The following is a 24,980-nucleotide window of genomic DNA, read 5'->3' on the forward strand; positions in this document are numbered from 1 at the left end:
ATTTGGTTTTAAGATTTTGCTTTGAAATGATTTTATTATATCATTTTAAACACTGAAATGTCTTTTTAAGAAATTTGGAAGCACTAGTTTGTAATTTTAACTATGTAACTTTGTCAAATCACTTAAAGCCATTGGTCTCTCCATGGAGATTGTACTAGAGGCCCACTAAAGTCCCTCTCAAAAATAAGGCTCTTATCCTATGATCTGTAATGTCTGTGGACAAATTTAAATTTGGCTATTTAATTGCAAAATGAATTGTTATTAATTACTTTACATTTAGTTACAAAACTTCTTTAGTCAGTGGCATCCTTTCAGACAGATTTCTTCTGATCTTTCAATAATATTTTACCTACCTTTTGTCTAGGATTTAATTATTTTTCCTGATGACTGTGAATTTAAGCGAGTACCTCAGTGCACTACTGGTAGAGTATATGTACTGAAGTTCAAGGCTGGGTCAAAGCGACTCTTCTTTTGGATGCAGGTTTGTGAAATTTTTTTCTTCACTTTTCATTCAAATTCTAGCTTTCGTTTTGAGTTCTTTAAGCCATAGATTCAGTTATCTATGTGGATTGATCATTACTATCTCTTCCTTCCTCAACAAAGTGATATTTAATCTATTAGGGTCCTGGTATTGTCCTGAGCATTCTATAAGGCCCTACTGTATACAGGGCACAAATGTGTGTATTGATAGGCAAGATTTCCCTTGTAGGAATAACATTTAAAAAGATAAAGCCAAGGGAGGAGTATAAGAAAGACGTTAATTGTTCAATGCAAAGATATTTTCAATCTTAGGGCCTTTTGAAATATTATGTTAATGACTCCAATTCTCTTCCTACAGGAGCCTAAGACTGAGAAGGATGAGGAACATTGCAGGAAGGTAAATGAATATTTGAATAATCCACCTATGCCAGGAGCTTTGGGTGCCAGCGGAAGTGGAGGCCATGAACTTTCAGCACTTGGAGGTATTTACTCCTTTTCTAATGTGGAATCATTTTCAAAATTGACTTAGCTTTTCAACATTATGGAGCAGTCTTTGTCTTTTCTGTAAAAAAATTGAAATAGATTGAAAGATAGGCAACATGGTATAGTGGTACTTGAGGTCAGCAAAGGCCTAGATTTCATTACTACTTCCTATCCTCAATAATTGTATAATCGAAGGCAAATCACTTAACATCTTTCGTCTTTCATTTCTTCACTGGGTTATTATGAACATCAAATGGAAAATGTGTGTACAGTTAAAATGCTTTACAAGCCTTACATAAATGTCAGCTTTTTATCAACTTTTTGATAGTGTTGCTGGTACTGAAGTCTGGCTAGATCTATAATCTCCCATTTTAAAATACAGTTTACATCCTGCTAATACTGTTATAACTAATATCTGTGTTTCATAGGATTTTTAAAGTTTTAGCCAATGAACTGCCAATATCAAATCATATCGGATGAATTCAGAGTGACTAGACACATCTCATCTCATGGGACTTTTGGGATTTCAAATATAGTAACTTATGGGTCTTCACTTTAGTTAACCCATCAGGTGTAATTGTTCTCAAGTAATTTGTTTTTTACTGGGAAATGTTCAATATAGACCAAGTACTCCTTTTGCTTTTGATAGAAATCTGAGGAGTTGGTATGGTAGTTATTCAGACTTTCTTTCTATAGAACTTGTGTACTAAATTTGTGAACTTTAGATAGAATTATATACTAATTGATTTTTGAGTTCTTAATCAAGATTGGTCTTTAATTTGGTTTGTTTGAAGAATAGCTATATAGTATGTCTAATTTTTTTTTGTTTTTCAAAAAGGTGAAGGTGGTTTGCAGAGCCTTCTGGGTAACATGAGTCATAACCAGCTCATGCAACTTATTGGACCAACTGGCTTGGGAGGACTTGGTAAGATTTCAGATTTTTTTTTTCTGAAGTGGGACCGTGCTTCATTTTAGTTAAGCCTTCAATTATAATTGTTTTTGAGCAATTTTCTTTTTACTAGAAAATGTTTTTTTCTATTGCTGGAAATCTGTCAGTGAAGAGGTGGTATGGTGTACTTAAAGCTATTGGATCTGAATTCAGAAAATCTATTATTTGAATTCTAGATTTGGCACTGTGTGTATGTGCGTGTGTGTTTGTGTGTGTGTGTATGTATGTATGTACGTATATGTAATCTTAGGCAAGCCACTTCATGTCACTAGGCCTGTTTCCTCATTTATAAAATGAGAGGGTTGAACTAGATTATTTGAGTCCCTAAATTATTTGAGTTAGAATGTATTTTTCCTTATGTACTGCAAGATAGCTATTTGCTATATAGAATGAAAATTTATCTGAGTGCTTTTTAGTGGCTACAAGTAGGGAACCACTTTTATTTAATGAGAAGCAAATCTGAGTCAAGCTAGCCAGATGGAGATCTTTATCTTAAAAGTCCATTTTTTTCCCCCAAGAAGTTTGCCTTTTTTGTTCAACATCACAACATTTCAGACTTTTTTATTTCACTTTTATTTACACTCTGAAATACCAGGAAGCAATCTCATATACATGTATCCAATTTGTAATGATAGTTGTTTTTTTATCTTTTCATTAAAGGCGCTCCTCTTGATACCTCATCTGGGAACACAGCACAACTCTTAGTTTCATTTTGTGTGTACCCAAACAAAGTCCCTTTGTGTCCTTAACATTACATAGTTCAAACTGACTTTATCTTTAATCAGATTTAATGGAACTCATAGGTTCATAGATTAAGAATTGGAAGGGACTTTACATGTCATCTAGTCTAACCCTCTCATTTAACAGATGAGGAAACCGAGGCCCAGAGAGAGGAAGTGACATGTCCAAGGTCACACAGGTTACTAAGGTAAGTGAGAGAGCTAGGATTTAAAACGAAGTCTTCTGACTGACTCCCAGGTCCACCATATGAATAAATTGCATAAATTACAGTTGCTCTTTTGATTTCTCATTACAAGATAGTTGATGTGAGTCTAATTTCCATTGAGAATTGTGGCCTATTTTGAAAAATACTGTATAGCCTTTTTTTTTTTTTTACTTTTCATGTTGGGAAAAGTCTGTGAAATGATACCAGCTCAGGAGATGTTATTTATATAAACCAATGGTATTTCATTATTTTCTTTTTTCAGTTCAGAAACCTTGAATATATTTCTTGTATTCAAGGATTACATGTTCTTAATCACAAATCTACAGTTACTGTTTATAGATTTTTTCCCCCAAGTCAGAGTCCTGACAGAAACTGTCATTGAATGCCAATTTTAAGGGAGAAATTGCACATGAATTTTTGGAGTTAATACTTGTTTCCTCACTGTAGGTGGGCTTGGTGCACTGACAGGTCCTGGTCTGGCTAGCTTACTGGGGAGTGGAGGGCCTCCAACAAGCAGCTCTTCATCAAGGTGAGAAGCCTTTCAGGCAGGATTTGATTTTTGGTTTTTCTGAATCTTGTACACTTAATTTTTAGAAAATTACTATAGATGTGCAGGCACTTGAAAATCTAGTCTTAAAACAAATCAGGAAGTGAATGTTTTTGTCAAAGAAAAGGTTTTGCTTGCTATTCTAATGCAAAAGTTCTCCCTTAATGTATTTCAAATCAGATTATTTTTTCACATTACTCCCCCATTATGCTTTAAAGCAAGAAATTATAAATTCTACAGATTGCTTATTATTTATGCTTTCAGCTCCCGAAGCCAGTCAGCTTCTGTAACCCCATCTTCCACCTCTTCTTCCGCTCGTGCTACACCAGCACCCAGTGCTCAAGCAATTGCCTCTGCAACTAGTCCAAGCCCTGCACCGAGTTCAGGTAATGGAACCAGCACAGCAACAAGCCCAACCCAGCCCATTCAACTGAGTGACCTTCAGAACATTTTAGCTACTATGAATGTGCCATCTGGGGCAGGAGGCGGACAGCAAGGTAAACGTTTTTTCGTTGACTGAAAGCTGTTGGGGTAAAGGTGCCTGCTGCTCCCTGTTCTCTTTCAAGGGGATTGGGTAGGCATGCCCTTAGTGAAAGTGTTCTCTTATGGCACTGCTGGTTTGCAAATCACCCTGGAAAAAGTTAATGTTCCCAATAAATATTGAGTTTGAGACTTCCTGCCAAGCAAAATGAAACCATTGGCAAGAAGCAGGAGCTGGTGAAGGGATCTCTCCTCTCCTAAAAAGCCTCACTGGGTGATTTGGTTGCTTGTAGTCTTGATATCCATGAAATCTGACACTCAATTCCCCGTTAAACAACAAATAGTTCATACCAAACAACTTATAATTTTGTTGTTATATCCTAGTTGACTTGGCCAGTGTACTAACTCCAGAGATCATGGCTCCTATTCTGGCCAATGCTGAAGTCCAAGAGCGGTTGCTGCCTTATCTTCCCTCTGGAGAATCTCTTCCACAGACTGCAGAAGAGATTCAGAATACGCTGACTTCTCCTCAGTTTCAGCAGGTAGGAAGGAGTATGACAATTAACTTCTGTCTCTGATTGCTGATAGCCAAGCTTTTAAAATTGCATGTCACATTTCCTAGCCATGATCCCATGATGGTGGCACTCCCTTTCCTACTCTTGCTTCTCTTTCAATTTACAAGAAAGTCTATGATATGCAGTATCCATTTGGAGATATTATCACCATGTGATTCACTAGCTTAGGCCAGCCTCCTGTGAGTACTTAAGACATTCTCTCTTGTTTCCTAGGTTACATTACATAAGTATTCAGAAACAATGGCTCCCTCCACTGTCAAAGCTTGGTGTTAGCTGGGGCAGTTTCAGTATCTTGTTCATAGTAGATATTTGACTAATTCCTTAGAGAGCTGGGTTTAGGTATATGTTAAGAAAAAAGTGAACTTTATTAGTAGGTAAAAAACAATGTTTCAGTCATTTTTTTGTGAATGCCTTTCATTTACAGGCATTAAGTATGTTCAGTGCTGCCTTAGCCTCAGGACAGCTTGGCCCACTTATGAGTCAGTTTGGTTTACCAACTGAAGCTGTAGATGCAGCAAATAAGGGTGGTAAGTCCTTCCCCCCCTTCCTTTAAATATAAACATTTCTTTAAGATGTAAAGAATTCTTATATAACAGTTAAAAAAATTATAGCCTAAATTATATAATGATTTGTTTGGAAACATTTCTCTTGGGTAAGAACATTCAGAGAACACTTCATTTTGGCACGTTTGACAAAGTTTGATGTGCTTAATGGAGCAAATTGTAATCTCCAGTCTCATTTGTGTGAGCTTTGCTAGCATTTGCAGATTTTTTTAAAAAATCTGCATTTTCATTTTAATTCCTTTTTATCAAAGTAACTTGGCTGATTATTAAAGTGTTTCCAAGAGGCAAGGATTGGTGATAATATCTTTTAATGCTTTTTAGATGTCGAAGCATTTGCCAAAGCCATGCAGAACAATGCCAAGTCAGACCAAAAGGAAGGAGATGCAAAGGACAAGAAAGACGAAGAGGAAGATATGAGTTTAGATTAAATTATTTGCTATCTTTTAAGATATTGGAAATTCTTAGTAATTAAGTGACTTTAGTAGTGTCACTAGTTTATTGCATATCCTTATGCCTACATTCAGCCTACAAAATAAAGGACTTTTCTTTTATCTGCCAACTCTAGTTTTTGTGTATGCCAGAAATAGGAGTGATTAACAGATGCCCTTTGCCTAAGTCTTCAGATACAAATTGTCTGTGAGGAAATACTTTGTGAGCTCATGGAGAACTGGAACCGAGTGCCAGGATGTTGGTCTTGGACATCCTGTTAGTGTCTGCAGGCAGGGCTGGAACCTTGCTTGACAAGTTTTCCCTGGGCAACATCTGGTAAATTCCATATTCCACATGAAAGCTGCAAGTGGGTCAGCTTTCCAGAGCAAATAAACTGTTTTTCCAGATGTGATTCTTATCAGTTTTATTTGAAGCAAATCTCCCTAATCGTAAAAGTTATTCTGGTACTTCAGATGCATTAAGAGACTGACAGTTTGGCTTTTTAAAGAGAATTTTCAGAATCTTCAAAACAAGGAACAAACTTTTAAACTAAAAATAGCCAAGCTGCTATGAAATTAAGCAGGGGATTTTTTCCATTTCACTAGCCAATATTCAAAATAAACATATTTCTTTTTTTATTATTTTTGCTTTCAAAAGTATGTACCAGTGATTTACAAAGCTTTTATTCTACACTGAAAAAGGGTGAAAAAGGCATAATGAAACTCAAGATAAAAAAAGATTAACCCATTTTATAATATTTACCCAATCATATAAAAACATAATTTATAAATCATTTCCAGACATGAGATTCATCCCCGTACATCTAGATATATATATATATTATACACACAGACAAATATATATATATGCATATATGTATATTAAAAAACAAATGTGTAAGTGCACAAAGTGAGTTTGGTGAGGTGAACCGAAGAAAAATTGTCATCAAGTTGTACTACAACCACAAGAATCAGTGACTGACCCTGAAAGGAAGAGGGTTGGAAGCATAGAATGAAAATAAGTATCTGGACTCGAAGCAATTTATGGGGATAAATTTGAGAATGTTTAACCTGGAGAAGACTGAGTGGTATGGGGACATGATCACTATCTTCAAGTATTTGAATGGTCTTGTGAAGGGAGATTGGATTTTTTTTTTAATTTGGCCCAAGGTAGCTGAACTAGGGTCTGTGGCAAAAAGTTAAAGGATTTAAGTGTAACATAAGGAAAATCTTCCAAAAGAGTAGAGCTATTCAAAAATGGAACAAGAGGTAGTGAGTTCTCCATCCCTAGAATCTTTAAACAGAAGCTGGATGGACAAACTCGGGGATGTTGCAGAGGGAGAGAGGAATTCATGCTTTGGTGTGGGGTAGACGAGATTCCCTCTGGCGATCCTTTCCAGCTTTTTGAGATTCTGTGAATGATGGCCAAAACAGCAGCATGACTGGAGTACGCCTTGTCTAAGCACCATCTCAGGCCCAGAAATGTCTAGCCCCACTTTTTGTTCTTCATTTACAGAAAATGTTAAATTTACTTCCTTATATATGATGAGTTGTAAAGTGTCTAATGCTTAAGTCGATTATCCAAATTTTCCCACTTGGGGTAAAACATACTGAAAAGATGAAGTGCAGAGTTTGCCAATATTTACTAACCAAAGAGAGGGGCTATATGCAGCAGGGCAGTTTTAATCTATATATCTGGGCCATTTATTTACATGACTGGGCAGCCACTTGCGCCCACTGACCCTTGGATAATGCCAGTGTGTGTCAGGTTGAGAGGGCGACGGTTTACTACAAGATTCCTTATACAGCCATAGTAACCAGGTAGAGATGATGGTTCGTGGTTCAAAGTCCCTGTGGAAAGGGGAGGGAGTCAACAGAAATCAACAATTAAGCCTGGAAGTAAATTAAGCAGCCCTATCCTCCCTGTTTTCACTCCCAACTTCAAACCCAGGTTCTATTAAAGCAAGGGTCTTATCCTGGGTTTGGAGCATATATCTAATAGTTTCAACTATTTCAATTAGTTTCCGTATAATCCTGTGTATTTTATGCATTTAAAAGCATTTTCTGAGAAGGAATACATGTGTTTCACCAGACTGCCAGTGTGATCCCTAACTCTAGGAATCTTTCAACTCTTGGTTAAGTGAATTTGGGTGGATAACTGGTAATAACAGAAGAGGTATTTTTCACTAGGGGAGTATTAGGATTTTTCAATGTGGAGAAGAGAGATCAAAAGAGATTGCTATACTATTAAAAACCATTTTATAGGGAACACGGGCAGCCCTTCTCTTGTCTTATTATTCCACTTGCCAAGCTGACCAATTCAGGATTGATACTCCAAACATCTGAGTCAAACTCAGCACTAAGATAAGAATCTGAAGAATGGTATGGAAACATTGAGGTCAGCCAGGGACAGAAGGTATGTTGTACTTTAACAACTGACATTTCTAGAGTGCTTTTACATTTTACCAAACACTTAGCCCATGAAACTCCTTAATAAAAGCATTGATATCCCCATTGTATTTTTGAAGCTCAGCACAGGCACATAAGCCATTCAGAATTGCATAACTAGTGTCAGGTCATAGTCAATATGAGGTCTTCCCATTTTAAGACTAGTGTTCCCTCCATCATGCCATAGGTTCAAATTCTACTCTTCCTGTCTTCTAAGTTTGGGGGTCCCTTTACCATATGTTATTTAGTCTATCAACAAAATAATCTTGGGGCGGCTAGGTGGCACAGTGGATAGAACACCGGCCCTGGAGTCAGGAGGGTCTGAGTTCAAATTCGGCCTCAGACAATAATTACCTAGCTGTGTGGCCTTGGGCAAGCCACTTAACTCCATTTGCCTTGCAAAAAGCTAAAACAAAAAACAACAAAGTAATCTTGTTCTATTAGACACCAAACTCAATTCCACCTAAAAGATGGCGACAAGAATGGATCTTGCCTTAGGCATGCTCTCATAAAACTCATAAGCTAAGGGCTCTAAATTTTCAAGAGAGAACCCACAGAGGGATTCAATGAGGCAGTTCTCCTATTCAAGGTAACTTGGAAAAGAGCAGAAAGGCTCTGCTCCCCGGGGTCAGAGGGGCGGCCACCAGAGTGAAATAACTTCAGCCTCCTGGAGGCCCCAGGGCGCTGGGAGCTAAGGCTCACAGCAGCGGGGGAGTTTCCTGACCTACACCCTGGGGAGCACCGGGCACGTGCCAGCACAACCTAGTTCCAGGAAACATAAGCAGGCAGAGCGGGTAAACAGGAGCCCCCAGGGCATGAGCCCATTGAACCTAGGGAGGGGAGTGGAGAGAGAGACTGCAGAGCTCTGTCCTCTGCCCCTGGAACAGGAGGCTGGGGTTCTGACCACATTCAGATCCTGATTGCAGTCTAGACCCCCCCCAATAGAACAGCAGCCCCCCCCCCCCACCTCAGCCCTGTGGCAGAGGGGGGGTGCATATGGTCATTCACAGACCAGGAGGGAGGACAGCCTCACACACTGAGACCCTTGTGAGAGTGTCCCAAAAGCTCAGGAAGCACCCCAAAACCAGGCCCAGGCTGGGAAAATGAGCAAGCAGAGAAACAAGAGGAACACCATTGAGAAATATTTTGCATATGACCTCAAGAAGGATCAAAATACTCAGTCTGAAGATGAGGAAGCACAAGCTCCTGCATCTAAAGACTCCAAGAAAAACAGAAATTGGGCTCAGGCCATGGCAGAGCTCAAAAAAGACTTTGAAAATCAAATGAGGGAGTTGGAAGAAAAACTGGGAAAAGAAAGGAGAGAGATGCAGGAAAAACATGAAAATGAAGTCAGCAGCTTAGTCAAGGAGATCCAAAAAACTGCTGAAGAACACAGCATGCTAAAAACCAGCTTAGGTCAAATGGATAAAATAGTTCAAAAAGTTATTGAGGAGAAGAATGCTTTAAAAAGCAAAACTGACCAGATGGAAAAAGAGATAAGAAAACTCTCTGAGCAGAACAAATCCTTCAGACAAAGAATAGAACTCAGGGAGATTGATGAATTTACGAGAAACCGGGATTCAATACTTCCAAAAAAAATGAAAAATTAGAAGAAAATGTGAAATTATTGGAATACCTGGAAGTCATGATCAGGAAAAGAGCCTTGACATCATTTTCTAAGAATTACTACAGGAAAATTGCCCTGATATTCTAAGAAGCAGGGGGCAAAACAGAAATGGAGAGAATCCACAGATCCCCCCGAGAAAGAGATCCCAAAAAACCAACCCCCAGGAATATTATAGCCAAGTTCCAGAACTCCCAAGTCAAAGAGAAAATATTACAAGCAGCCAGAAGGACACAGTTCAAATATCATGGAGCTGCAGTCAGAATCACACAGGACTTAGCAGCAAATACATTAAAAGTGCGTAGGGCTTGGAATATAATATACCGGAAGGCAAAAGAGCTAGGAAGGCAACTGAGAATCAACTACCCAGCAAAACTGAATATCCTCTTCCAGGGAAAAAGGTGGACTTTGAATGAACCAGGGGAATTTCAAATGTTCCTGTTGGAATGGCCAGAGCTGAACAGAAGGTTTGATCTTCAAATACAGGACTCAGGTGAAGCAGAGATTGGAGAAGGATAAAATATGAGGGACTTAATGATGATGAACTGCATGTATTCCTGTATAGAAAAATGACACTGATAATACTCATATGAACCTTCTCAGTTAATAGAGCAGGTAAAGGGAGCTTTTACAGTTGAAGCACAGGAGAAAGCTGAATTTGAAGACACCAAACTCTCTAAGGAAAAGGGCTATCTCATTTGTTGTATCTTCCCTTGTGCCTATTTCTAGGCTTTGCACACAGTAAGTATTTAATAAATAAATTTGTTGCATTTTCAGATTTCAAAAAGTTATGAAGCTCAAATGAGAGAAAGGATTTGTATGTATACCTTTTAAAAATGGACTATAGAAAAAACAGCTGATTATTTTTGTTTTAGTTTGATGTTTAGCAATGTTTGTTGTTTGCTCTCAAAGAAAACCATATCAGGGAGGTGATGTCATGACAAGTACGTGAATTAGATTTAAGGAGGAAGTGGAAGTGGAGAAAGTGAAGGGGAGCTGTGCTAAGACATCAGCCTCACTTTCTCTCTGAAGCTATCTGAGTCTACTGGTCAGATAAGGATCAGGACGACTGGAGATGGCCCTGGATGTGAGGCAATCAGGGCGAGTGACTTGCCCAAGGTGTCACAGCTAGTAAGTGTCAAGTGTCTGAGGTTGGATTCACACTCTCATCCCCTGACTCCAAGGCCAGTGCTCTATTCTAATGTACCATGTAGCTGCTGATTAAACACTATCACTGGAGAGACATGGAGTGGACTGCTAGTCTTAGATTCAGAAAACCTGACTCAAACACTAGCTGTATGAATCTGAACAAGTACTGCTTTCCCTAAATCTCTTTGTCCCTCATCTGCAGAATGGGGGTAAATTTGGTACTACACCTAACTCATGGAGTTGTTAGGAAGAAATATAAACTTTGTATGCCAAGTTTTCAGACTTAGAGGATTCAGAGGCACAGTCTCTAATAGGGCTTCAAAGCCAGAAATGTTTGCCTATAGGCCTGCCAACTGACTGTGTCTGCTACCCTAAACTGGCTAAGTTAGGAGAGGCTTTATTTGCTAGGCTCAAGTGGCAGCTTTTGTTGACAACTCTGTACTAATTTAAAGAAAAGTGGCAACGTGTCTTGGTGGAAGGAATACCTAAACCATAAATCACAGATTTTCATTGTACTGGGGGCCCCTAGGAGACTGCTATCCTTATGTCTCCACTGAATTGTGTTGAGCGAGTAGTGGGCTAGAGAAGGGTTTTTTCCCACCACATTCTGAGATCTGGGACAAAACTGGGCTCGTTAGATTTGGGCAAGTTACTGAATTTCTCAGCCTCAGTTTCCTCTTCTGTAAAACAGGAAGAATAGTAGCACCTAACCCCAGGAGTGATGCAAGGATCAAATGAGAGAATATGTATAAATATATATAAATGCTAGCCATTCTTATTTTCATGAGATAGGATAGATGATCTTAGTCTCTGTTTTACACTAAGGGGAAATAGAATGATGACTCTTTTATGGCCACAGGGCAGATCAATGCTCATACAGCCAGGACCACAATCCTGAGTCTCTAAACCTAGCAACTGCACGATGCAAGGAATAATAGACTAAGATGTCCTTTAAACAGAAAACAAAAAAGGCTGTCCTTTACTAACCCAAGATAATTCTCTCAGCTAGCTTTAAGTGGGACTTACCTGGTAGACCTCCCAGGTAAAGAGGTTCTTTGGTAATAATGGAAGGAGCTACGGCAGGTCCCATTGTGTAATTGCTTTCCGTATCCACATCAAGCTGGAGCATGTTTCTTCCTTTAATCACTGAGAAAGAGGGAGGCCTTGGGCTTAGCTCCTACCAGAGCCTGCCCAGAGGGCTGTCATTCCCCTCCATTTGCCCTAGAACTCCCCTGAGAGAGCCATGGACTTTGAAAGGGCTACAGAGAAAGGAGATGGTATTTCTAGTCTGGCCTCACGGGGGGAGACAACCTTGTACTTAGAGACTTAGAGTTTCCTAGGAAGACCACCCAAGTGAAAATGCTTTAACCTTTTCCAACCTGTGGAAGGAAACTCATGTATTTGTAATTTCTATTTTTTTGAGGGGGCAAAGGGGGAGGGGAGTACTTGGCCCTCTGAATTTGAACTTCTTCATTCCAACCATCTCCATCTCCCCCTCCAATCCAGTAGTCATGTTCTGGCTCAACTCTCTTCCCCCTCTCAGCCTGCCAGACTTTCATCAGGTCTTTTCCCTAGTCAAAGACCTTTCATGGACTCCCAAAAGAAAAATAAAGTCCCAGTTTCCATCCTGATGTTTCAAGTTCTGCCAAATACAGATTTGGCTAGTCCAGTCACCTCCATGTCTTCCCCCCAGCTTGATAGAATGTAATGAGGAATGTGAGCTGAGTCTACTTTCCTTCAATCACATTGCATATCTGAGACCTGAACAAGAACATAACTGGATTGTCTACTACCTACCCTGGATTACCTATCACTCCATGCAGACAATCTAGGGAGTCCCTGGACCAGAAAGCTATGACCAGAGGTGCAAGTGGGGGAGGGGGGATCATCACCTCACCTGCAATGCGGTGCCACTGTCCATCACAGAGAGGAAGTTGAGTCACTGATGTGGAGAGCTCCCTTGCCCCATTGTTGGCTCTGACAAGCACCTGACACAAAACAAGAAGAGACAGTTCACTGAAAACTGTAAAAGGAAGATATTGTTGACAATATTTAACCTACCTACATCACAGGGCTATTGGAAGGAGAAAATGAGGCAATGTAAAGTATAAATGTGTGTGTGTGTGAGAGAGGGAGAGAGGGAGAGAGAGAGAGAGAGAGAGAGAGAGAGAGAGAGAGAGAGAGAGAGAGAGAGAGAGAGAGAGAGAGAATATTCTCTATGGGGGGAAAAAATTAAAATTAGGTTAGAATTTGCTTTAATATGCCTATTACTTCAGAGCACCAAGTACTGGTCTAATCACTTCATCACTGAACTCATTCATCATCCTAAATTTCTTCCATGTCTGATTATGGCATGGTGATGAGCCAGCAATGCTTCTCTGCTGGTTCTACCAAAATGAAAATGCTTTAGGCATAGCTTGGGGTGGGAGGGGGAGAAGAGGAAAGAGAAGACTAATTACTGTCTGTCCAGCTTAGGAAAATTCAGAACCTCATTACCAAGGTGGGGGTTATCTGATGATGATTAATTTTGACTTATGGCAATGTCCTAAGACCATTTATTACAGCATGAAGAAGGTTGCACTCTCTACCATGGGACCAGATACCTTTGGTACTTCAAGTCAGTCAACAAGTATGTATTAAGGCTTATGAGGTACCAGGACCTGTGATTGCCTTGCTCTGGGTACCTTTCTCCAGTGTGGTGCACATGAGTTTGCTTTGGCCAAAAACATTTCCTGCCTGGTGCACCACCCAGTGATAGCCTCTCTGACTGAGCTAGGTTGATATTCACTCGATTGCCAACATAGAGACTTTCCAGGTCAGAAGGCCAGTGGAACAGCCCTGTGTATGTCACAGGAGAGTCATGCCATGATGTGGCATTAGAACATGAGATTGGGTTGGCTGTCAGGCCTCCTCCCTCACTCAGGGTAGACATCCTCAGAGACCAAGGCTGCCCCAGTTTTTGGGACCTAACTCACCTTTTCCCCATCTGCTTCAAGTCTGATATAGGGCGGTCCCTGCCTTGACCCAAGATGAAAAATGAGTGCAGCTGCTGCCCAGGGACGTACTTCCAGCACCAGCTCCAGATCTGGTCCCAAAACCTTGGGCAGATCTGTGGGATATGAAGTGGAATGATCAGGAAGCTCTCTTGATGATTTTTTTGGACTGATATCTTTCCAATTACATATCATGAAAACTTTTCAATATACATTCATTTGCATATTTATATTGCACAATTTTCTTCTACCCTCCCTTCCCATACCCTTAGTGGCAAGTGAACATTGTACATGTACATTTATGTTTAACAAATTTACATATTAGTCATTTTGTGCATGAGGAATTTGGACTAAGAGAAAAGAAAAAAAAAAAACGAGAAATTTTAAAAAATCGAACATAGTGTTCATTCAGATTGTTTTTGGTTTTTTTTTGCTTTGGATGAGGACAGCACTATCCATAACAGGTCTCTCAGGGTTGTCCTGGCTCTCTGATGCTGAGAGGAACTCAGCATCTATCTTGATGCTTCCAATTCCAACCTTCTCTCACCCAACTCTATCCAGGGACCAAATAAAGCTGGGAAGAGGAAAGTTCACAGACCTAACATTACAGATCCCCCTTCTGCAGCAAAGAATAATCCCTTCTCCAGGGTCCCAGTGTAACACGGTATCACTCCATGTAGCTGTGAGGGGGTCTCCAGAGGCTGTCCATTCAGCTTCAGGTTCCTCATGCATCCTTTAAAACCAGAGCCAGCTGCTGCCTGGAGGAGAGGCTTGTGTAACTTATAAGAGCTAAAGGGGCTGGGTTAGGTCACAAAGGGGAATGGATGGGCAGAAGCAGGAAGGTAGAAGGAAGAGGAGGTGTTCATGAGGAAAAGGGTCAAGCTAGGATGGTGATATGGTGATGGGATCTTTATCTTACTGGGAGATGAGTCCAGCGGTGGCCAGAGGGGATGCCACCCACATAGATTGGTCCATGACCCAACAATGCCCTCCTGTGGGCACGGGACCCCTCACTGCTCTGAACCTGAAGACCATCAATCACCAACTGAATTCGATGTTGTTCTCGGCTGAAAAAGACCTGAGAAGGAGGGGAGAAAATGACTACCCTCAAATCTTTCTTCATTTCCCTAGGGAAACCAAAGGGAAGGCCAGATCTGAACACACTACAGTCATAAGGATTTTGGCCTCATGCATCCTCATCCCAGTTCTAAGACTCGGCACCTGAGCGGATATTATATCTGAGAATTTCATGAAACAGGATGCCAGACTGCGGATGGTTCAGAAGAGAAAGAGGACAGGAAAGGGAGGTAGCTGATGCAGACAGATTTCTCAAGGAGTTCAGCCAAGAAAGAAAGGAAGCAAAAAAAAACCAAAAAAAAAAACAAAAACCCCAAATCCTAATTACAGGCTCGCAAAAGGAATATCCATTTTCCTTGATTCTCATTTTTTCGGCTACTCTGATTCCAGTCCAGTTCGATTTAGTTCTCCTCTGGTGGGTAGGAGGAGAGTGGCTTCTGGACAACACTTCTGCATCCCTATGTCCCTTACCGTGTGCCAGCTTCCTGACTTGTATTGTTCACGACTGCGGATGCGAAAGGGTCTCCCATGGCCTCCAGCCTGGAGGACAAAGTGGCCATGGCTGAGGTAGAGGACCAGCAAAGGACTTCCTGACTGTACAGCAGACACAGCCAGAAGCAGCCCACGGGGTGAGCGAAGTTGGACATCCATGGAGAAATGGATCCTGCACGAGATATGGCCCAGAAAGCATGGAGTCAGATTCAGGGACACCTGGCTTCTTCCACCAGCCCCCCACCCAGGAACTTCATGAGTGAGATGATGCTTACCGGTCCTGGAAAGAGAATGGGATGTGAGAAAACTCCAGATGACTGGCAGGAGATGCTCCAAAACGGTAGGCATTGCTGACAGTTTGAGGATGTGCAGGAAACTGGCAAGCAGAATCTGGGGGTGTCCTGTGGTCATGCAGAGCAGCCTGAGGAACAGAGGATTCGGGGTGATGAGGCAGGAGAGAGTAGAAAGGCAAGGGCCCTTCTGCTCCCAGCTCTTCCTCCCTACTCTCACTACCCATCAGCAAGCAACCCCAACCTTGGGTTTCCTTCGGAATTTCCTTGGTGATGCTCTGAGCTGGAGTGGTTGGTCTGGGGGGCTGCAGCCCGTGGTCACATTGACATTCTGGATATTCTGCTGCAGGTCAACGACATGCTGAGCCTCCAATAACCTGAGGACCAAGTGCAGCTGTGTCACAGAAGGCTCTGAGGACACTTGCCCCCCAATCCCCCTTGGGCTAATCTCGTCAGGCCTGTAATAAGGCTAGTAATCTCTGGAACTCAAGGTGCCAGTCCCTGGCCTTGCCCCCTCCCTCTCTTTATAACTCACTGCCGGACAAAAACATTGCTGATACAGCCAGTGAGGTTTTGGAAGGCACCAGACTCAGGCAGTCCCCCAAGGTAGAAATGAGGAAGGTCCTCAGCTTCTGCCTGACGCCGAGACCGGCCGCCATGGTGTTCTGCGCCTTGGAGTTGGTCATCCACATACAGCCAAACCCTGGAAGGAGAAAAATTGTGAGGAGAGGAAAGGGTCCTTCCTACATGATTCCATTTTACCAACATCCACAATGACTTGTCCAAGACAGACAGATCCCTCTGTGAAATGGACATACAAAGTTGACGTTTAGATAATATTTAGTGACTGATTCCACCAGACTTGTAAATTCTGGGCAGTTTACATGGGGACACATACTTATTTAAATGTTTTCCCAAAGGGGCAGCTAGGTGGTGCAGTGGATAGAGCACCGGCCCTGTAGTCAGGAGTACCTGAGTTCAAATCCGGCTTCAGACACTTAACAATTACCTGTGTGGCCTTGGGCAAGCCACTTAACCCCATTGCCTTACCAAAAAAAAAAAAAGTTTCCCCAGAACATAGCAGAGCAAATGCTCTGTTCACATCAGGTGCTCTTAAATATCTATTGAACGAATTAGTAATTAAAAGAACAAAGATAAAGAGGCAAATCTGCTGTAACACAACATATTCAGTTCAAAGAGAAATGTGATAGCTCAGCCGTCCTCCTGAACCTCTTAACAACAGGAGGCAGCATGGTGACTTGGAATCAGGAAGACCTAAGCTCAAACCTCTCTTCCCTCCCTCATTAATTGTGTGACTGTGTGACTGTTAAGTAATTAGTCTCTGTTGGTCTCAGTTTCTTCATTTACTCAAATCAGGGTAATAACAAGTCAAACCTGGGGTTTAGAATCATCAAATGAGATGTCAATAAAGGACTTTACAAACCTTAAAGTAATATATAAATGTTAACTGCTTGTTAACAATAAAAAAAAAAATGCTCTAAGGTTCTATGTCCTCCTTAGCACAGGTGCTCTCTTTAGACTGCAGCTCCCCCCACCCTTTTCTTAGGTTTTTGCAAGGCAATGGGGTTAAGTGGCTTGCCCAAGGCCACATAGCTAGGTAATTATTAAGTGTCTAAGGTTGGATTTGAACTCAGGTACTCCTGACTCCAGGGCCAGTGCTCTATCCACTGCACCACCTAACTGCTCCTGCAACCTCCTTTTGCATGAGTCTGCGTAAGCATCAATGGACAATAACAGTCCTTGGCAGTCCAGCCTCTGCTGGGGGGGGTGAGCTGCTCTCTGTTTAGTGGGATGAATTTTTAGACAAGACAGAAGCTATCCCCAGGATCCTCCTTGAAGCTCTTCCTAACTTGTAGGAGGAGCCAGGGCTTAAGGTTCCTCCTTACCTCTGCCCCATGAGATACCAAAGCATCAGGGAGGAGCGAAAAGGAGAAAGAAAGAAAAGGACATTGAGGAAAGGGAAGGTTTCACTGAATACCTACTATGCCAAGTATTTTACAAATATTATCTCATTTGAGGCTGGATTCGACTCCAGTTCACCCTATCCACCACACCACCCAGGAATCATATGAATTCACAGGCTCTTGAGTGTGCAAAGCATTCCCACACATATGACCTTATGTGATACAATCTGTGAGATGGACAGGGCAGGATTATTACCCCAATTTTCCAGAAGAGGCATGAAGGCCACAGAAAGAAGCAGAGACTTGACCTCTGTCACAAGCTAGAGTTAGAACCCAGCATCTCTAGCTCCACGTTCTGGGCTCTTTTTGCCACTCATTATCCCTTAGTTTTGATAACTAGAGTTGAGTTTTCATTGCCAGGAAGCATGGGTGGAGGGGGAGGAGAGGAGAGAAATTCAGAAAGCTCACCCTGTGTTATTGCTGTAGACGGCCACATAGTGAGAAATCCCATCAGCATAAGCACCTCTCGTCATGACCTCAGCCCTAAGAAACTTGAGCGTCACGCGACCTTGTCTTAGGGACACCTGGAAAATGCCCTCCTGGAACCAAGGCAGACAGACACCACATGGTCAGTAAAAGGAAAAAGGCGCAGGGATCTTGGTCCAGACACCAAGAGGGTGAAGGAACAGGGCAAGGAGCACACTGGGGTTCTTGGCTATAGTTGGCAGATCCTAGCAAAAAGGGAAGGAGTCATTTCTCTCATTACTATCCTGTGTTAACTGAGCCCATTCCTCACCCACAAAAGAACTAAAGATTTGGCTTCCTGAAGGGAAGACACAGAAGGCCCTTGCATAGAAGGGCCTTCTCACCCATCCAATGAAATGGGCAGAATGAAGCTAAAAGGATTCATCTTAGAGCTAGGAAGGATAGGAGGGATTATTAGAGGAATTTAGGGAACCCAAATGATTCTGGGTCTAAGTCAGAGACTTCCCGAGATGTCAGGGTATATACCGATGAGGCGTGATAGTAGAGAAGACCACTGTCCTGTGTGGAATGGAAGCCAAAACCAGTGTAGAAGTTTCCAGTAAGAGGAGGTGTATCTCTGAGGGCCAAAGTCAGGTAGCCATGCCCATGGAAGGACACAGATCGTGTAATCTGGAATGAGAGGCAATGTCAGAGGAAAGTTCAAGGTCCACTCTTTCAGGCCCCTGGGTATCCCCCACTTTCATAGTGATCTCAATGACCCCAGTTTGAGAGATAGTCCTCAAAGGTCATCTAATCTAGCACCTTCATTTTAAAAAAGGAGGAAGCTGAGGCCAGAGGAGGTTAGTAAATGTTAGGAGTCAGAATGGAACACAGATTCCCCCAACTCTGGAGCAAGGCCCCCTGGCCCCTTCCCATGGCATTACCTTTTCTCATCTATTCTCCCTTCTCATGAGAACAGCAGGGAAAGAATTGTTATCTCTATTTTTCAGATGAGAAAACAAAAGGAAAACAGAACAGGACTAAAACTCAGGTCACTTGAGACTAGTCCTAAGTTGTCAAGGGGCTCTATGAAAGACCAGAAGGCTGATCCATAGCAGATCTCTTACCAGCAGGTCAGAAGTGCAGCCGGAGCTGATGCCAGTTGTATTTAGTCTCTTCAGATCCACATATTTACCAAGGGCTTTCAGGCCCTTTACACAGCCTCGGATTGACCCCCCCGTGGGGAACAAGGCTCTTAGGCTGTGAAGAGAAGACAAGGGACTTAACAGAGATTTTGCTCATTACACAGCTTCTCAGCTTTGAGATATTGTCTTGTCTTCTCCAGCTACTCAAACCTGCCCACTTACAGGCTCAGCTTGTACCTCTCCTTTCCAGGTAGCTCTAGCTAACTCATCTAGCCCACACCACTCTATCTCCCACCTCTGAACTCTTACAGTGCCGAACCTTTGCCTCTTACCTATTGGGTCTAGCTGGCTTGGAAGGGGAGAAAGGAGGTAAATGTCTCACCTTGGGGGAAGCTGGGCTGGAGGTACTCCTCCCAGGTAATAGGAGTTAGCATTCTCCAGCATATTCTCCTCTGACAAGGTGAAGACGGTCACTCGCTCCAATCGGACCAAGACTCGCTTTCGGCCTGGCATACCCATGATGAAAATCTGGATCTAGAGTGAAGGGTAAGTAGAGAAGGAGACCCTCAGGGCCTATCAGAGTCCTATTCTATCCTAAACTCTTCATGGCCCACAACCTTGGCATCGCAGGGTCCAACAGTCAGAGCCCATTTCCCCAAGAGAACACCTGAGAGGAACTTAGGGAGATCTGAGCCAATGCTAGGTCTTCATCCCCATTTCCTAGGACAATGCAGGGATCTTATGGCTGCTTTGATGGGAAAGGTAAGAAGATGGAGTAGGGACCAAATTACCGCCTTGTTGGATGAGGTAAGGGGTGTCGGCTCCTTTGGAGGGGGCGCCATCTTCAGCCCTTGACTGAAATCATAGTAGAGGATGAGGTGGCCTTCCTGGACTGCCAGACACAAGAACTGGTCCTGAGAGAAAGGGACAAGATGAGAAGGGAGCATGCGACAACGACTGCAGAGGGAGTTAGGAAAGAGAGAGAGTAGAATCTAGAGATTAGGAGAGAGCGGGGAAGGAAAAAGGGGGGATAGGAAGCTAGAATGGAGAGACTGAGATCAAATGGAAAATGCACTGATTCTGAAGTCAGAACCGATGTTCAAATTCTACCTTCAGTGTTTGCGATCTGGGTGACTGTGAGGCAAATCATTTAACCTTTTTTGCCTATGTAAAATGAAGAGGTTGGACTTGATGGATGCTCAGTTCTAGATCTATGATCTAGGGTCAATTAGGCCTGGAAGCAAGAAAGGAGCTGAGAAAATGGCGGCCACACCTGGTGCTGAAGGAAGAAGATGATGCCAGTATAGGAGACCAGTCTTAGCTCCTGCTCAAAGCGCTTGGTGCTGCTAATCTGACTCTCAAAGCTGATATGTGCAAACCCCGTGCCATCCAGGTAGGAGCCATCTGTCAGCCAGGGGTCCCCCGTGGACTTAGATCTATTCAAGAAGATAAAGTTGAGATCTCCCTCCTCCCTCCAAGCCCAGCTGCTCCCAGCTCTGACCCTTACCCTCCTAGGAGTCAAAGAAGGGATCTGAGGTAAGGGATGGGGGGCAGGGGTAGGAAGGCTCTCACCTGGCGCAGGGTTTGTCCAAGGCTGTGTCTACATGAAAGGTCCTCTGAAAGTTGTAAAGACTGACAACCTCCTCATTCAGGGTGTCCATCTCAATGCAGCCCCGGTAACCAGGGTAACGTAGAGGCTTAGGAGGCTGAAGAGACATAAGAAAGAATTAGAGACCAGGGGTCAGTGGAATACCACTGATTGCATTGGAAAGGCTGGTAATCAGGCTTCATCCCCAACCTCTGGCAGAAGAGGAGAAAAAAGACAGCAGTAGGGTGGGGTAAGTGAGCTGCCAAGAGATTGAGGGATTTCTACCATGAGGACGGGTGACAGAGGGCCGCCCTTCTCTGAGGATTGTCTGCAAAGAGGCAGTATGATGAGTGGCCTTCTTCCTCTCAGAATCCTTTAGCTTAAAAGCCCAACTCAACATCCTACCTCTTCTGGGAAGCTTTCCCTGATTTCTAAACTTATTTCCCTACTCAATTCTCTATAGTATTTTGTCTGATCTGTCTTGACCCCATCACAATCCTCCCTTATCTGTATACATGTCATATTCCATTGAGAACAATAAAAGTTCGTTAAGCATAGACTCTCAATTTTTAGATCTGTATTCCTAGAACCTTGCACTTAATAAAATACCTGTTGAACTGAATTAACCTTTTGTTGGTTGATTGTTTTGAGTTAAATAGCAGTATTTGTCCATTTATACATCACAGATCATAGAATGGGAATTTTGTCTCCCCCCCCTCTTCATCTCCCTTTCTCTTCCTCATCCTGTGAGGTCCCTTCTTGGGCTTACCGTGAAGTTGGAAGGATAGCCTCCTACATAGAAAACAAAGTCTTCAGATCTTAGGTTGAGTAGACCCTGGTCCCCAGGGTACACACTATCTCCCTTGGTCTCATGGACCATATGCTTCTCCATTGTGACAGACATGTGACCATACTGAAGGATCCTAGAATAGAAGGAGGAAAAACGGGAGCCCTGAAGCTATCTCAGTCTGTGCTCCCTTACTCAGGCCCTGATGTCCCCTACCATACCCCAACTTTTTTTCCCCCACTATCCTTTCCTTCCTATGTCTTTCTCACAGAAGATTGATTCTCTCATTTAACAGTTAGGAGAAATGAGGTTAAGGGGAGTGAGGTCACCACATAACAGATGGAACTGCCTCAAGAGATTGCCGCAATAACCCAAGTTGCTCTTTTTTTTTTAAGAGTAGAGATTCAGAGGTGGCGAAAGGAAACCCTTAGAATCCTAGTTTTAGAACTAGAAGGACCTTAGGGCTAATGAAATCCAACCCCAACATGTTCCACATAAAGAAACTAAAGACTCAGTAGAGGAAGTGATTTGTCCAAGCGTGCATAGCTGTATAGTGGCAAAGCTGGAGCTAAAGGCTAGGTCTTCATTGCAGTGCATTGCATTGCCTTCTTCAGAAGAGACTTCAGAGAGCCTTGCTTCCCATCCCTCCCAAGCTCTCAAGGGCTGGGTGTCCAGAAGGCAGGGGGTGGGATACAGACCTGTCGATGCTGACAGTAGCAAACTGCTCCCCAATGGCCTCATCAATGGTCAGGGTTCTGTGGGCTGCCTCCCCAAGTCGGTAAACCCATTGCACCTTGTGCTCATGTAGGATCACCCCCATATAGTCCCCAGAAGCCTGGAGATCAGAACAGGGAAGACTATTCAACCTGGGGCATGAACCTTCCCTCTGTCTTCTGGTGGCCCCTGCCCCTTTCCCCTCCCACTTCTAGCCAAATGGATTTGGTGCTCTCGGTCAACATGGGGGTAATGAACTCCAGAACACAAATCCCAAGAGTCCCTTCTTGTGGATGCTCTGCCTCTGTAATGTATGTGGCTGGCTCCCACCCCTCCCACAAAACATCTACCTGATGACTGCCCATATAGAGGACAAACTGGTTGCTATCATCCTGGCCCTGTTGAGGTGGTTCTGAGCTCTGGATGTAGAATTTGAGAGCTGTGTATGCAGCCAGATCCTGCAGGTCCCGGGGGGCCCGCAGCTGCACTCCTGAATGGCCATTGAATTTCATGGGCACTTTCACCTGGTTGGGGGGAAGAGTAGCCAACACCAACTAGTCAGTAGCTCTGGAATTTGGGATTGATTTGCTAGCAAAGAGGACATCATCCTGGGTAGGATGAATCTGAGAAATATTTCCTGCCTTGTTCCATTAAACCCTATGACTCCTGCCCTAATGGTAACTCTGAATTGGGTAGGAACATTCTAGTTAAACCTCCCGCATAAGAACAACTGTAAGAGGACAATAGTGTGTAGAGGCTTTCAGCCAAGACTCTACACTTTGTGCTCCATTGTAGAATGACCCTAGAGCCCAGTCTGCCAAGGGCACAAAAAGAGGGGCATGGTATAGACAAAGAATGTGTGAAGACATTCCAACTCTTCCTCCTCCTATAAGGCCTGGTGGGCAGAGCAAGAGCAGCCATTGACTTCATCTGGCACCCCAGCCCTCAGATACCCCATAACCCCTCTTACCTATCAGTAACCTCTGTTCCTTTAATAAAATAATATGATAATATTTATATAGCCCTTTAATGTATTCAAAGCACTTTACATGTTATTTTGTCCTCATTTTGAAGGAGCTGAAATAAGTTAGCTGAATTGCTCAGGGGCAGGACACGAACTCAGATCTTCCCATCTCTGAGTCTGGTACTCTATCTATTATGTCATCTATGTTGCCTCCTTCAACACATCTCTCCTGTTCCCTCCTACCCCTATCCTTCTTCTTTAGCCCCCTCTGATTCTTCTTTTAGCAAAATCCCTGCTCTCTTGCCTTCATCCCAGCCCTGTCCCCCATCCCTTCCGGATCAAGTACCTTGCTTGCAGCACTACGAGCCTGGGTGATGAGTTCCCGCACACGTAAGATGCTGTTGGAGAGGACTAAACTGGCGTTCTGTCCTCTCTTGTTCTCTAGATGGCTTAGCTTGGCCAGCAATTGAGGCAGGGTCTTCTCCAGACTAGATACTACAAGGGAGATGAGAAGTCATAGATAAACATCCAACCCCTCAGAGAGCTCTGGTCAATGGGAAAAAGGAGAAGCAGCCCCTCACCCACCAGCTCTAGGCACAGGGAAACTCAGGACCACCAAAGGGTCTCCCTTTTTCCCTCTATATAAAGGGCAGGATTGTTTGCCTCCAGAAGGATGAAATTACCCACTGTGGAATAAGCAAGGAAAGTGACATTATCATCAAACTGAATGTCCTATAGGCATCTCAAATCCAACATGTCCAAAAAACCCCATTCTAATTATTGTTCTTCCAAAAATTACTCACCTTCGTGTACTCTAAGATCTAGTCAAATTGTCCAAGTTCTTGCTATTTTTCACTTGCAATTCTATTAATTAAGTCTATTAACCCTACCAATATAGTCCTTCCTCATCTCTACCTTTTATGAATTCCCAGTTGTCTTCAAAGTTCAGCCCAAGTCCCATCTTTTATGCAAGGGCTTTCCTGATCTTTCCCCAGTGGCTAGGGTCTCTCCTCCAAATTTTGATTTTTATTATGTAAATACACACACACACATGCACGCACGCACACGTGCGCATGTGCACATATGTATGTTGTCTCTGCAATAGACTATAATCTCCTTAAGGGAAAGGAAGGACTGTTTTCATTTTTATCTTTTGTGTTCCTAGCACCTAGCATATTATTTGGCAGATCTTAGGCCCTTAATAAATGCTTATTAATTGATTCCATTTTAAACATGAAGAAATTGAGGTCCATGTTTAGTAATCTGTCCAAAGCGAATTAAGGGCCAAACCAGAATTAAAACATAGGTGTCCCACTCCAGTCTCCCCCCTACTCTTTGCCCTCCCTTTCCTGACCTGATTTCCCAGCATCTTCCATGGCTTGGGCCAGGTCTTGGTTCCTCAGGTCCCCATATTGTCCCTGCCATTGATGCAGATTCTTCTCCATGTCCCTCAGTGTGGCCCCCACCTGTGTGGCTGTGTCATTGGCTTCCATGGCCATTGCCTTGGCCCGGGCGATCTTCTCACTTGTGTCATCTAGGATAGGGAAATATTAGCTCAGCACTTTAGCTCTAGCCATTATAACAATATGCTGCTGAGGTGATGAGTAGATAACATATAATGAAACTACTTCAGAATCAGTTCTCTGGGGTAAAAAATAAAGTCAATTCGTCTACCAGTCCTTTATCACCAGGACAATATACTAAGAAGACTCCTAAATGGGGAGAATTGGCCACTGTTCTCTTCCCCCAACTGCTTAATATGTGGGACTGAGTACAGAAACACCAAGGACGGGGAAAACATAGGGAGCTAGGGAATGATGGAGGGCACTCTGAAGCCTAGGTCAGACATACCTCTGTCCATGGCCAGC

General features: G+C 42.9%; 2 protein-coding genes across 7 annotated transcripts in view; one reads left to right on the forward strand and one right to left on the reverse strand.

The window, feature by feature from the left end:
- LOC141504975 (proteasomal ubiquitin receptor ADRM1) overlaps positions 1-5,582 on the forward strand; it is a 163,941-nt gene extending 158,359 nt beyond the window's left edge. For 5 of the 6 annotated variants that reach the window (XM_074210410.1, XM_074210409.1, XM_074210411.1 and 2 more), the window contains 8 exons: positions 365-481; positions 839-962; positions 1,802-1,888; positions 3,306-3,387; positions 3,670-3,902; positions 4,270-4,427; positions 4,885-4,987; positions 5,345-5,582. In XM_074210410.1, the coding sequence (XP_074066511.1) occupies positions 365-481; positions 839-962; positions 1,802-1,888; positions 3,306-3,387; positions 3,670-3,902; positions 4,270-4,427; positions 4,885-4,987; positions 5,345-5,451 (1,011 nt within the window). In that variant the 3' untranslated portion in view covers positions 5,452-5,582. The remainder of the gene's footprint in view (positions 1-364; positions 482-838; positions 963-1,801; positions 1,889-3,305; positions 3,388-3,669; positions 3,903-4,269; positions 4,428-4,884; positions 4,988-5,344) is intronic. The other variant, XM_074210412.1, reaches the window with a different exon arrangement.
- Positions 135-24,980, reverse strand: part of LAMA5 (laminin subunit alpha 5) — a 132,831-nt gene continuing 107,985 nt past the window's right edge. The window contains exons 58-80 of the mRNA XM_074191411.1: positions 24,964-24,980; positions 24,467-24,646; positions 23,459-23,607; positions 22,499-22,672; positions 22,133-22,269; positions 21,417-21,570; positions 20,632-20,765; positions 20,333-20,495; positions 19,851-19,973; positions 19,442-19,593; positions 19,042-19,174; positions 18,461-18,604; positions 17,918-18,048; positions 16,060-16,227; positions 15,769-15,901; positions 15,510-15,655; positions 15,214-15,406; positions 14,585-14,743; positions 14,264-14,423; positions 13,648-13,781; positions 12,570-12,660; positions 11,699-11,818; positions 135-7,302 (exon numbers count right to left, since the gene is read on the reverse strand). The exon at positions 24,964-24,980 is cut by the window's right edge and continues 97 nt beyond it. Coding sequence (XP_074047512.1) covers positions 7,160-7,302; positions 11,699-11,818; positions 12,570-12,660; positions 13,648-13,781; positions 14,264-14,423; positions 14,585-14,743; positions 15,214-15,406; positions 15,510-15,655; positions 15,769-15,901; positions 16,060-16,227; positions 17,918-18,048; positions 18,461-18,604; positions 19,042-19,174; positions 19,442-19,593; positions 19,851-19,973; positions 20,333-20,495; positions 20,632-20,765; positions 21,417-21,570; positions 22,133-22,269; positions 22,499-22,672; positions 23,459-23,607; positions 24,467-24,646; positions 24,964-24,980 — 3,238 coding nt within the window. The 3' untranslated portion in view covers positions 135-7,159. The remainder of the gene's footprint in view (positions 7,303-11,698; positions 11,819-12,569; positions 12,661-13,647; positions 13,782-14,263; positions 14,424-14,584; positions 14,744-15,213; positions 15,407-15,509; positions 15,656-15,768; positions 15,902-16,059; positions 16,228-17,917; positions 18,049-18,460; positions 18,605-19,041; positions 19,175-19,441; positions 19,594-19,850; positions 19,974-20,332; positions 20,496-20,631; positions 20,766-21,416; positions 21,571-22,132; positions 22,270-22,498; positions 22,673-23,458; positions 23,608-24,466; positions 24,647-24,963) is intronic.

The sequence above is a fragment of the Macrotis lagotis genome, chromosome 1 (genome assembly GCF_037893015.1).
Source record: "Macrotis lagotis isolate mMagLag1 chromosome 1, bilby.v1.9.chrom.fasta, whole genome shotgun sequence".
Classification (NCBI taxonomy): domain Eukaryota; kingdom Metazoa; phylum Chordata; class Mammalia; order Peramelemorphia; family Peramelidae; genus Macrotis; species Macrotis lagotis.